The sequence below is a fragment of the Solea senegalensis genome, linkage group LG11 (assembly GCF_019176455.1).
Source record: "Solea senegalensis isolate Sse05_10M linkage group LG11, IFAPA_SoseM_1, whole genome shotgun sequence".
Classification (NCBI taxonomy): domain Eukaryota; kingdom Metazoa; phylum Chordata; class Actinopteri; order Pleuronectiformes; family Soleidae; genus Solea; species Solea senegalensis.
The window spans coordinates 10,887,729-10,899,728 of record NC_058031.1 but is presented as its reverse complement, the minus strand read 5'-3'; the positions used below and the strand labels follow the sequence as shown (position 1 = coordinate 10,899,728).

The 12,000-nt window shown below is 40.3% G+C and overlaps 1 protein-coding gene across 1 annotated transcript; it reads right to left on the bottom strand.

Annotated features, from left to right (window-relative positions):
• Positions 1-2,307: 2,307 nt before the first annotated feature.
• On the bottom strand, positions 2,308-11,985 carry smc1a (structural maintenance of chromosomes 1A). Its single transcript, XM_044038327.1, has 26 exons — positions 11,589-11,985; positions 10,875-11,063; positions 10,628-10,740; positions 10,043-10,246; positions 9,562-9,800; positions 9,205-9,463; positions 8,815-8,955; positions 8,640-8,722; positions 8,452-8,551; positions 7,906-8,013; positions 7,589-7,774; positions 7,096-7,275; positions 6,814-6,960; positions 6,431-6,568; positions 6,220-6,336; positions 6,021-6,127; positions 5,691-5,832; positions 5,458-5,603; positions 5,189-5,342; positions 4,989-5,096; positions 4,644-4,800; positions 4,395-4,549; positions 4,017-4,168; positions 3,855-3,924; positions 3,647-3,757; positions 2,308-3,116 (listed from the first exon to the last, which is right to left on the bottom strand). Exons 1-26 carry the CDS (start codon positions 11,695-11,697, stop codon positions 3,036-3,038), a joined length of 3,696 nt encoding a protein of 1,231 aa, XP_043894262.1. The 5' UTR covers positions 11,698-11,985; the 3' UTR covers positions 2,308-3,035.
• Between the last annotated feature and the right edge of the window lie 15 nt (positions 11,986-12,000).

The window sequence follows — 12,000 nt, the reverse complement described above, 5'->3', positions numbered from 1 at the left end:
TTGTTAACTGTTAAACATTGATTAAAATAAATCTCGCTTTCAGTCTTTTTAGATGGCCTTGACATTAGAGTCTTTACTACTCAGTGAAACGCAAGAATATTATATCCAAATCATATTTCATTGTGGATTTTTATTATTTATTTATATATGTATATGTATATATATATATATATATATATATATATATATATATATATATATATATATATATATATATACTGTATATATTTTTTAACTCTTTTGGACAGATACTCCCTCTTCACCAGGACATCTGTTATTTTAGAGAGGCTGTTTGTCTTCCCCTGCAGGGTTCAATAAAATATCAAACAAATATTAACAGCTTATACAATAGTAATATGAAAAGGTCACTGCGTGTGGGCACCAAACCTGCACATTGTTCTGTCTTTCAGGCTTTAGTGATGGGCGGTCTGGGCTCAATGGCCAGAGACGAGGCGTTTGTGTCAGCGACGAAGCAGGAGATGGCTGAGGCCATGCGCATCCCTGTCAATGAGATGGAAGGCTTGGCTCGGGGCATCCTAAAAGAACGTTCTGACAGCATCCCTTCTGTTAAAAAGAGACGTCCCATCCCCGCACCTCCGCCAGACCCACCTGTGCCTGCTCAGGAAACGGGAAGCCAGATGCAGCCAGATCCAGCTGTGAGGAGAAAGAGACGTCCAATCCCCATGGTTCCCGCAGCACACAAGGTCGAGGATACAGACTCAAAAGTTTAGAGGCTGTCACCTAAATTCAAGTGGTCATTGTGTGGTTTTTACTTGTGCAGGTGGCTCCTCCTTACCTCAGTTTACCAAACGTGTCGCCCATGTGACAATCTGTGTCTTCTAGGATGCCTCACGGACTCACAAGGTGTGATATACTGTAAAGTTGGGTTTAAAGGAGAAACAGCATCTCTGATAATGAAACAATTTCTCAATCAGATTTATTGAAACTAATAAAAACGCTAACTTATCTCAGCGCAAACACATTGACGCACTCCTTTCTTTGTTGGGTTTGTTGAGGTTATCCATTCCATATTGTTATGGTACAACCATGAGTGAGCCGAGTGTCTCGCTGAAGCCTTCAAAAGAGGAAGTTGGATCGTAACTGTTAACGAAAATGTCTGAAGGGACTCTGAATAAATGGAGCAGGGAGAAAACTGTATTTTTTCATGCTGCAGTTCAGTGAAGAGGAGGGGAAGACCACACTGAGTTTCTATGAATCCAGGCCCAGAAAAGACCAGCATAGTATAAAGCTCACACTCTTAAAGGGCACTGGATTAAACCATGTTCAAGTTTGTGAAGCAGTGTCCTAATCCTTTAGGACTTGCTGTCTTTTAGTCTTTTATCACGTAAGTTTCCTCCTGCTCACAGCTCACAGTTTTTGTGTGCAGTTGATTTCAGCAGATTGTAAAGAGGAAACTTGTTTTTGAACACATAGGTTTATTTCATCTGTAAGATAATAATCCTAAAATTTAGATTGTGTTAATGTATTTGTTCAGTTTAAGCAATACTGTAGCCATGCAGTGCATGTGATCGTTCTTTTTCACAGTAAGTCACTCTACTGCTACAGGTTTTGTTTTTCATTGACATGAACCTTGGAGTTGGGGGCAGTTAGTTGGACCCATACAGAGAATGTATCCTCAGCATACCAGGAGTATGGTGGATGGAGCTCGAAAGCTCACCAAAGCCTTTTCAACTCATTTTGTTCATAAATTACTGCACTTCCAGAGTAGTTTTTTTCTTGTTTACATTCTCTGACCAGCCTGTGTTTTGCTGTCATGTTACACTTATGTCAGAGTGAGAGTTCAACTTCTGACCTTAACCCTCCTTCACCTCTGGATCTGTGCCAATATGGTTGATGTTACATTTCCTACTACTGGAAAACAAATAAATCATCCAAAACATCCATTTCCATGTTTTTTTCTTTCTGCAAAAAGACACCCGACATCACAGGTGAGTTTGTTCCTGTAAAAATATGCTAAAGAGAGACTGTGAAATGGGACAGTGAGTGCAGACAGCCGTGATGAGAAGATGGGTGCATGCGTTAGTCACTGCCCCCACTGCAAATGTTAAGGTGTGAAAATTGAGAGCCTCTATAAATAGTCTTGGCTTGCAAAGCAAAGACTCTTTGCTTATGGGATGGAAACTAATGCAGCAAGATGAACGCTGCAGAACGAGTTCATGTAAGTTCAAGTAAAAGCTTAGAAATCAGAAAATTCCCCCCAATGCAGAAGCTTGAGGGAGAAAACAGCATTCGAGCTGTAAACGGGATGCAAGCTTGCACTACAAAAGAAAATGAAAGGAGCGTAAATATTTAGAAATGTATTTATTGAAGCAAAACTATCACAAAAAAAATCCTGACAGAAAATTCTCACTCATATGTTTTCCATTTGCCTACAGCTGATATCAGGGAATATAAAGAGAAAAGAGTAATTCATACACCTCCGTACATTTCCTTGAACTCGGATTACACATTTGACATTTTGATATTTAACAAATGATTTAATTTAGTGATCACATATGGGAATGTATCCATGCGACACTTTCCTGATTGAGCTTCTAAAAAATATAGAAGACAAAGAAAATCTTGGAGTAAATACAACAGGAGACAGGAAAAGGCTTTGAAGTACATCGCTGACAGAAGGGCAGTATAAAAGTTCAGAGCAAAGGCTTGATTCAGGTCAATTTAATGTTTTACTGCATGATAAAAACTTTTCAGTCTCTTAAAAACGCTGGGTGATAACTAAGTTTCCTCATTTTTAATGACTCTTGTAAGGCCAAATTGAGAAACAGACAATTTTTATAAATGTACATAAATCTTGGTTGTTGCAGTTAATAAAGAACAACAACCTGCAAATAAAAAAAAAGAAAATATCACTAATTCACTAATCCAATCCATTTCCAAAAAATACATACACATAAAAACAATAGTGAAGAATAGGTGGGGCCTAAGGGATACATGGTTTGTGTCTACAGAGTACACAAGCGAGTAACAGATGTACATACAACTTGCCAGATTCCACCGTTAGGAGTCACGTCCTATTCATTCGGATTTGGGTTGGCATCAGGATACTGAGAGAGGTCAAAGGTGAGAACTTTGCTGATGACACAATCCCCTTGCTGTGGCCAGAGAAGAGAAAAATGTGTTATAATTTAACTGCAATTTAAATGAAGCTTCCAATGTACATGTATTCAACAACAGCGTATGATGATTTGATCATCATCAAGTCAAAGAAATGTCAAAAATTATTTATAAATTAGGTACAACAGAGCATTTGAAGAAATTTGATGTGTCGGACCAGCAGATTTTGACTGAAAAATTATAAGCTACTCATCAAAACAGCCCTTTTTTTCAGTTAAACAAATTATTTATACAAGCAATCAAGCTTGATATTATCCCCTTTAAAAGTGCTGTGACAGAAAATTGCAGCTGGTTTAAGTGAATTCTACCTACAGTTTTATATTCTATTGTATGTTTTGTGTATTATTATTTTAACTTTAATTGCTGAGCTGTTTTCGCCAGTTCTCCATCAAAAAGAGAGATTTTTTTATCTCGAGACTTCCTGGTTAAATAAAGGTTCAATGAAGAAATTCTGTTTGTAAATGCAATTTGAGTTTAAGTTTTATGAAGACAACAGTGAGACACAAACCTCTGGATAAACACCGATGAGTGAATCTGCCTTGGTGTAGAATTCCTCCTTCAGAGAAATGACAATGGCCTGGAAGTTCTGCACCGACTGGTCTTTGATGTAATTCGCCACCTTCGATTCACAGGATATTACGAGTTTTAGTATGTTACTAATGTGACCATCAAAAATCATCTCACACAATTGCATCTAATTTAACATCTGAACAGACCTTGCCGATGTTAGTGTTGTCCAGAGCAGCGTCAATCTCATCCAGGACAAAGAAGGGCGCGGGTTTGTAGCTACAGACAAGGAGGAGAGATTTTACTGTTATACCAAGAGTGCAGAAAGAGTATTAAGTATTCAGACTGGATCTTCCATTCCATTGTTTCACCTGTGGATGGCAAAGAGCAGAGCAAGGGCAGCAACTGTCTTCTCTCCTCCAGACAAGTTGTCCATGGGCCTGAACCTCTTTCCTGGAGCCACACAGTTATAATTAATGCCATCCAGGTACGGCTCCTCAGGGTTCTCTGGGCCAAGGAAGGCCTACAGAAAGAAACACACACTCTGGGTGAAAAGTTCTCCTTTAAATATTTATGGTCATGGTTAAATGTATTTTTATTGTACATTTAATAACAACCCCCTTTGGCCCAAAGTACTTTACATGCTTAAAGGAAGTAATAAAATATAATATGGAAAGTTAGGAAATAAAGTGAGTTGTACTCAAGCAGATGATTGTGACCTTTATTTAAAAATGTGTTTTTAAACATACCTGAGCACTGCTGTTGCGTGAGAGGGCCTTGTATATCTCGTCAATGTTGGTGGCCACAGATTCAAAGCAGGTATTGAATCGATCATACCTTTCCTTTTTAATCTGCTCAAAGGCCTGCTTGGCCTTCTTGGCTCTCTTACGAGCAGCTTCGAACTCTGAAAATACATATTATATAATATTATCATCAACAGGCTCACAAAAGGGCCTGGTGTTGTCTGCACCAACATTTAACCACTGCCATCATCTCACCATCACTGGTCTCTTGGAACTTGTCCCTGACGCTCTCCAGCTTCTCCATGGCTTTCATGTTGGGTGCACTGATCCTCTGTAAGATGCTCTGTTGCTCATTCAGACGCTGCTGCAGCGTGTTTGTCTCCGCCTTGATCTCTTCATCTGAAAGTGTGTCCTGCAGGAAGTCAAATGTGATTAATGAGAGCAGAGATCCCATTTTTCCAAGACTGATATTACCATCATTACCGCCACTTACAAAGCCTCATAACATTTACGAGGGCTAGATTTAATTAAAGAATAATGAGAGGGCGTCAAACTGGATTGTTTTAAATGTGAGGCAAAGGTGACGTTGGGACTAGCTACCTTGAGGTCTTCAGACAGGTTGCCGTAATCAATTTCTATTAGAGCCTCTTTAGCAAGAACAGTACTGGACGTCCTCTGGCTGCTGGAGTCATCCGCCTGTGAACTCCCCTTTTATAGCAGACAAAAAGAAGAATGGAATTATTCTGTTATTATTCCAGTGGCATAAAATGAAGCGCCTGCATTTGTATATTTGTGCTTACCTCGCCCTGGCTGATATCATCCATAGTGCCAGAACGAAGAGGCAACCTGATATCCTGCATTTTGCAGGCTTGCAGCAAGTTGTGACGGTCGCTGCGCTTCTGTTCCAGTTTGGTCTCGATGGCTGTCACCTCTTTCTGGAGCTGTGTTAACTCCCTGGATTATATAGTACAAGCACACTTTTAGCACAACGTGACACAAAGGTGATTTATAATTACAACATCAAAAAACATAAGTTGAGATGTCCATGTGTGTGTGTGCAGCCACTGACTTGTTGGCACCCCCCAGTTTTTTGCGGATCTCCTCCATCTCATGGTTCTTATCATTGACTTCAGATTTCTTGGTGAGGTGCTGGTTCTTCAGGTCTTGCAGTTGTGCCATTGTCTCATCAATGATCTTCATGTGTCTGTGCTCCTCCTTCAAGAGACAAGGACACAGATGTATGAATTTGCATATCAAATATTGGGACATAAGCTACATTTTTATCCATCACAATGTTTTTACCTTCTTAAGTCGCTCTATTTCAGCCTCGTCCTTCTTGACTGTCTGTTCCCACATCATGACTTTCTCCTGGTCCTCCTTCAACTGATTCTTCTCATAATCGACCTGGATGCCAAGGCGGGTCTTCTGAGTCTCAAACTCAAGACTGAGGGAAAATGATGGATGTGAGGTTACATTACACAGATAAACAGCGTTCCTGTCTGTAGCGGTTCCTGTTTGTTCCGGTTCACTGTCATAAAGATGCAGCAGTGACAAGATGCTGATAGGGACATGCAAGACATAGGCCAAACATACGTCTATTTCAGCTTGAACTAACAATCTGAATGAACTCACCGCTTTTTTGCGATTTCATTTTGCCTCTTCACCTTCTCCTCCTCAAACTCTCGGATGTTCCTCACTCCAATCTCCTCACAGAAGTCCACAAACACTTCATCTTCCACCTAGAAAACAAAAACATTCATACTGATTTTACACCAATGGCAAAAACTCAGAAACCAAACTCTAAATGAGCCTCACTTGACGTCAGCCTCACCAGGTTCATGCGGTCCCGTAGGTCAGTGATCTCCCTCTCACGGGACTGGATAATCCTCTTGATGTCGTTGATGCGAGGGCCAAAGTTTGCCAATTCGCTCTCAAGCTTCGACTTTTCCTGAATGACACAAATAATACGAGCTTGAGTACAACAGTTTCTACAGCCACGAAAAACAGGAATTATAAAGTAATGAGTCGTAAGCATGCTGTACCTGCATGTTCAGGGAGAGGTGGCGGGTTTTTGTCTGCTCCAAGTCACTCTGGGAGTATTTGAGTCTCATCTGCAGACCGTGGGCCTGAGACTGCACCTGACGCAGCTCTGCCTCCTTCCTCTTGGCCTTCATTTGCTCCTACACAGACAAATATCAAGTGGAAATTGTCATAAGGCAGCTGTTAGATGCAGCACTGAAAACTTAAAAACATATTAGGCTGCACAATTATTTCAGACAAAATAACAAAGAAATAGCATGAGCAACATTACCACTCTGAATTACAAAAGAATTTATCTTACGAGGTAGATTACACATTATGAAGTCCCTGCAAAAAAATTTAACAGACTAAAACAGAAACTGATTTATTTCTGTTTAAAGGTTACCTTGAGCTCTTCTGTCAGTTTTTCTTTCTTTTCCTTGAGCTTGTCCACTGCTTTCTCATCCCAGCGCCTGGCCTTGGCCTTCAGGTCACTGGCTCCTCCAGAGATGACTCCAGACTTCTGAAACAGAGTACCGTCCAGGGCTACAGTCTGGAGAAGGACAGCAAAGACAAGGTTAGGTTGAAATTTGTGCAAGAACAATAGCTTTCCAGTCGTTTCCTGCACAGCCATGTCGACAGTGGACATGTGAATGCCTGAAATAGCAGCCCAACCTAGGTCACGTACCTTGTGTCGATATGGACCTCCAAAAGCGATCCTTCGAGCATCTTCTACGTTCTCACAGACCAAGGCGTTCCCACATGCATATTGCAGAGCTTTCTTAATGTGAGGAGGCTCATAGCGAATCACATCAATCACCAGCTTGGCTCCTCGCAACTCTCGCAGTTTCTCATCAGTTGGTTTCACCTTTGTTACAAGAAAATGTGCTTATTAAGAGTCTTTTAATGAAGCCATTTATAATTCTGATAAGCTTTCTACCAAAACTAGAGCCTGGCATTTAACAGAAACTAATAAACCAATAAAGTTTGCTTCAGAAACCTCGCGTAAAATTAATATTTCAATGTGTTGCTGCAAAAAACTATTTGGGCAGCATCAAATTAATTTGACATGCTTTTCAGACTATAAATGAAAATCACATGTTTCCTTGGACGGCAGTTTTGAAACTGCATGGTCTGACTCTAACTGAGCAGAGCTACTATCATTAGTTTCTAGAATTTACCTCAAGGTAGTCAAGAGGAAGGAAGGTCTCAGGCTCTCCTCTCTGCTCTTTGATGTACTGAATACAATCTCTTCCAGTCTTCTCCGAGTCAACAATGATGGCATCCATGTTCTTGCCCAACACTTTGGTCACAGCAATCTGATACTTCTTCTGAGTGGGCTGACACAGGTCAATAAGACGACCATACTGAGGACAGAAAAGGTAGCATTGTTATTCACACATGCTTTCACTAAATCCAGGAGGAAAGAAATAAAGTGTAGGTTCTCCAGCATGAGCTGATGAACTAAAATTGTACTAAGAACAGTCAGTTTTCTTACCACTGAGCCTGGGTAGAGTCGTTTGATACTCTCCATTATTTCAGCCTTGCGCTGCTGGCGACTGTTCTCCTGTCTGTCAATTCTAGCATCTCCAAGCTGCTCCATTACCTACAAAAAAGACAATAACATTTTATTGTTCATGATGTCGGTTTCAACTCATTATTCCTCACCACTGGGAAGAGGTTCTGTAATGTTAACTATAAAGTGTTTATTGTGATTGGTTGTTTTTGCAATCAAACACAAGCCAAGTTTCTGCTCTTAAATTTAATACAAAGAAAATTGTTATTATGAATCAAATGTTTGCACACAATGAAATACTGTATGTTCCATTTTGTATTTACTGCATGAGTCATCAGCATCAACCCTGATTGAGTTTTCAAACACATAATGTGTGACACACACTAGGTCTTTCCTATCAAACAGACACATAAAACATCATACAGAAATGAAGTTTGTTGTTGCACACTTCATGAGCATAGATTTAAGAAGCAGGTTAATATCTCATTTGCAATATAATTTTCTTTCTTGTGGGTTTGTGTTGTGTACCTGGTTAAGCTCCATGTTTATCTCATCAATCCTCCTCTTGGCCATCTCCACCTCCTCGGTCAGCTCCTCCTCCATGCGCTTCTGCTCATCCAGTGACTGCCTGAGGGGTAACAGAACACAAGCAGGTGAATTAAAGAGTATAATAATGAGAAATCAAATCAATACACTGACCCAGTGAAGCAGCATACCTGCTGGTGGAAATATAATCCTCTAATTTCTCAATACGTTTCTGGTTTTCCTCAATTTCCCTGATCTTTTGTTTGATTTTGGCCTGGAAAGAACAAGAACAACAAAATATATTATTATATGCATTCAATTAAATGCAAAAACACATTAAGTTTTATTTGTTATTATTTCATTTACCTCTGTCTCAACTTTCTTTCTCTCTTCCAAATCAAGGCGGTCCTGGTCTGCCTTTTGGTCACGGTTGAACTTCTCCAGCTCCTGTGCCAGTGTTGCTGCACGTTTACTGGCCTCCTCCTTCAGACGATGGTACTGCTTGACCTGGAGGGGAGAGAGAAACAGTGGGTTGTATTAAGTCACTTGACTACCTGTGCACAACATATGCTGTCGCTCTACTGATGTCTGCACATTCATCTAGGACATGCGGATGGTAGTCAGCGGTTTTATTGGAACTTTGACTGCAATCTCAAATAATTTTGAACAAGTCCTTAAGGAATAATATTAGCTTGAAAGATATCAAACAGATAAAATAAACAATTCAATCTCAGCAACTTGCAAAAGATATCAGACCTGGTTTTCCTCCAGAGTGAGATCCTGGCCCTGACTCTGCGCCTCCTCCTCCATTCTCTCCTCAAACTCTTGCTTGGTCAGTTCCACCGCCTTCATCTCTTTATCCAGCTCATCCATGTCTCCCTTGCGTTTCTTGTACATCTTCTGAGCATTTTGCAATGATTTGCGTGCCGCCTCAAGCTTCTTGATCTTGTGTGAGGTGTTCTCTTTGGCCTTGATGTACTGTGGCCTCTTTTGGTTCAACTCAGAATCTTTCTCTCTGCGAAAAGTCACATGACCAAGAACACTCATTGTAAATGGCACAGGATCAATGTATTGCACGTGTATTAAGAAAATATGACATGGCATGTTACTTACTTGATTTCTTTCTCAATGGTCTGCTGCTCCCTCATCATTCTGCCCAGCTCCTTCTTCTTATCCTTCAGTTCCTCCTCCACATGGTCCATCTTTTTACGGTCCTTATCTATCTCCTTGTTCCGCTGGCCCAGCTCTTTATTTAGTTTCTCAAGCTCAGTTTCATTGTGGTAAAGCTTGAAGAGCTGCAACTGAACACTGGCCCTTGCTACTTCATCCTTCAGGCGCTGATAGCGCTCAGCCTGAAAGGAGAAACACAGTTAATTTCTGAAGACATAGATAGTATGTGCTTTACATAAAGGACAAAATCTATTTTAAAATGCCCTTGCCAGGGTAGGCAGCAACAACAGTGTCACAAGTGTGACAGACAACAATTTTAAGACAGAAAGGCTCAAATGTCAAAACTATGAAGCTAAATCACCCCTGTATAGGAGTATATTAAACTGCAGAGATTCTGCTTTTGTGACCAACTTGTGCAACAAACCTCCTCTTTCTCTTGCTTTGCTTCTTTGCGCTCAGCAGCAATGTTTTTCTTCCGATGATAATTGAACTGAGTGTCCTCTTCTGCTTTCACCATCTCCTTCTTCCTGCGGTCATATTCCTGGGCCAGCTCTCCAGAACGGGAAATCTCCTCAAACAGAGCAGTACGCTCCTTGGGATTCTTCATGGCAATGGACTCCACAGCTCCCTAGAGATTAAAAAGTGAGTGAGCCAAACTGTGATTACAAAATCAACCTTCAAAATTCCTTACCAAAAATATATATGTAATTACACGATATGGGCCTCTGCTGTGATCTAGATACAACAAACATAACACTCCCACAAACAGGAAGTACTGTTTATCACAGCCATAACTTATATATATTATATTATCAATTCCTCAATATTTTTAACAAAAGCAAATAATTTAGTACAAGGGTACATGAAAAGCAATGCTTATCAGACAGTCTAGTCCTGAATTCACTGAAGCACAAATGTCAGACGGCAAACCCGTGGCTGCGCAAAAAGTATTATGACAGGACATAAAAAAAATTTTTTCGACTTGGAAGTTTTAGGATTTCGTTCTCACCTGAAAGACCAGGAAGTTCCTAGCTTTGATAAGGATGCCAAGTTTTTCCAACTCCTCACTGTACTCAGGCAGGCCCACTACCTTGTTGTTGATGCGATATTCAGAGGAGGAACCTAATGCACATTAGAGAAGGTAAACATCAGAAAGATCAAAATGTGGCTTTACGGATGTTTCATTGAACAGATCCAATTATATTGACATGAAGAAAATGACCAAAACATTAATGACAGTCAGTGACAGTTCATACCAATAATGGCCCTTGTGAAGGAGCGCTCCTCTCCATTGTCCTCCTGGTACACCATACTGACAAAGGCTCTGTTGGCAGCTGGCTTCCCCACAGGTGCTCCATGGATAAGATCTTTTAGAGTCTTCACACGCAAGTTACTGGTCTTCTCCGCCAGCACAAAGCTGATGGCATCCATGAGGTTGGACTTTCCTACAAGTGACATCAACAGTTTTAGCATCAACAATAAAATATGAACTGAACACAGTCAGGGTGTATGGTTCATTAGATACATGCGTTAATAAAGTTTTGACCATGTCCTGTGTGAGGAAGAATAGGGCTGTAATCACTAAACACCACTAAACATATATTAACAGATAACATTTTAAGGAGTTTTATTTATTAACAGAACAAATCACTGATGACATCGTCGTTTTGAACAATTGTTAGTTACAGCCCGAAGCAGAACGAACTGTCCATGTTCATAAAAAGACGACATAATATAACTGTGTTTAAGGGTTAATATAATCCTCTTACAAATGTCAACGTACAAAATGTGCAAGCCAACAGTTGCAAATCATATAATACAGATGCATTGGGTAATACTGACGATAGTAAGTTAGAAAGTAGAGGTTGTGACTAAATCTAATGTCAGAGAGACATCACAGCGATGTGCTTGACTGCTAGTCGATGCTAATAAGCTATGTTCATTCAGCACTAGCCACGATCAAAACATACCAGATCCATTGGGTCCGATGATTGCAGTAAACTTGTGAAAGGGTCCAATGATCTGTCTTCCTTTATATGACTTGAAGTTTTCGATCTCTATCAGTTTTAAATAGCCCATTTTCGTTGTATTTGTGTCGCCGTTCTAAAAAACTGCAGTGGGTGTTTGCAAGTAAAATGTTGCTAATGCTAACAAGTGTTTATCGAAAACGTACTTCTAAAAAGCGAAGCATGCACGCAAATGAATGAATCCCCGTTCAATGTATGACTGGCCTATGCGCAAGAGACATTACGAGTTGCATATTAGGCGTAACATCCTAAATAGCGTCATAATCTAAGACAAATAACAGCGTCGTATCTGTGACAACAATGCGCCATTTTACAGTCGAACAGGAAAACCCTAGAGCGCGCGACGTGAAATATC

Coding starts and splice junctions, on each gene's coding strand:
- smc1a (XM_044038327.1), bottom strand. CDS start 11,697: ATGGGCTATTTAAAACTGATAGAGATCGAAAACTTCAAGTCATATAAA. Junction 8,723..8,814: donor GAAAGAAAGTTGAGACAGAG/GTAAATGAAATA, acceptor TGTTCTTTCCAG/GCCAAAATCAAACAAAAGAT. Junction 6,961..7,095: donor GAGGTCCATATCGACACAAG/GTACGTGACCTA, acceptor GTCCTTCTCCAG/ACTGTAGCCCTGGACGGTAC.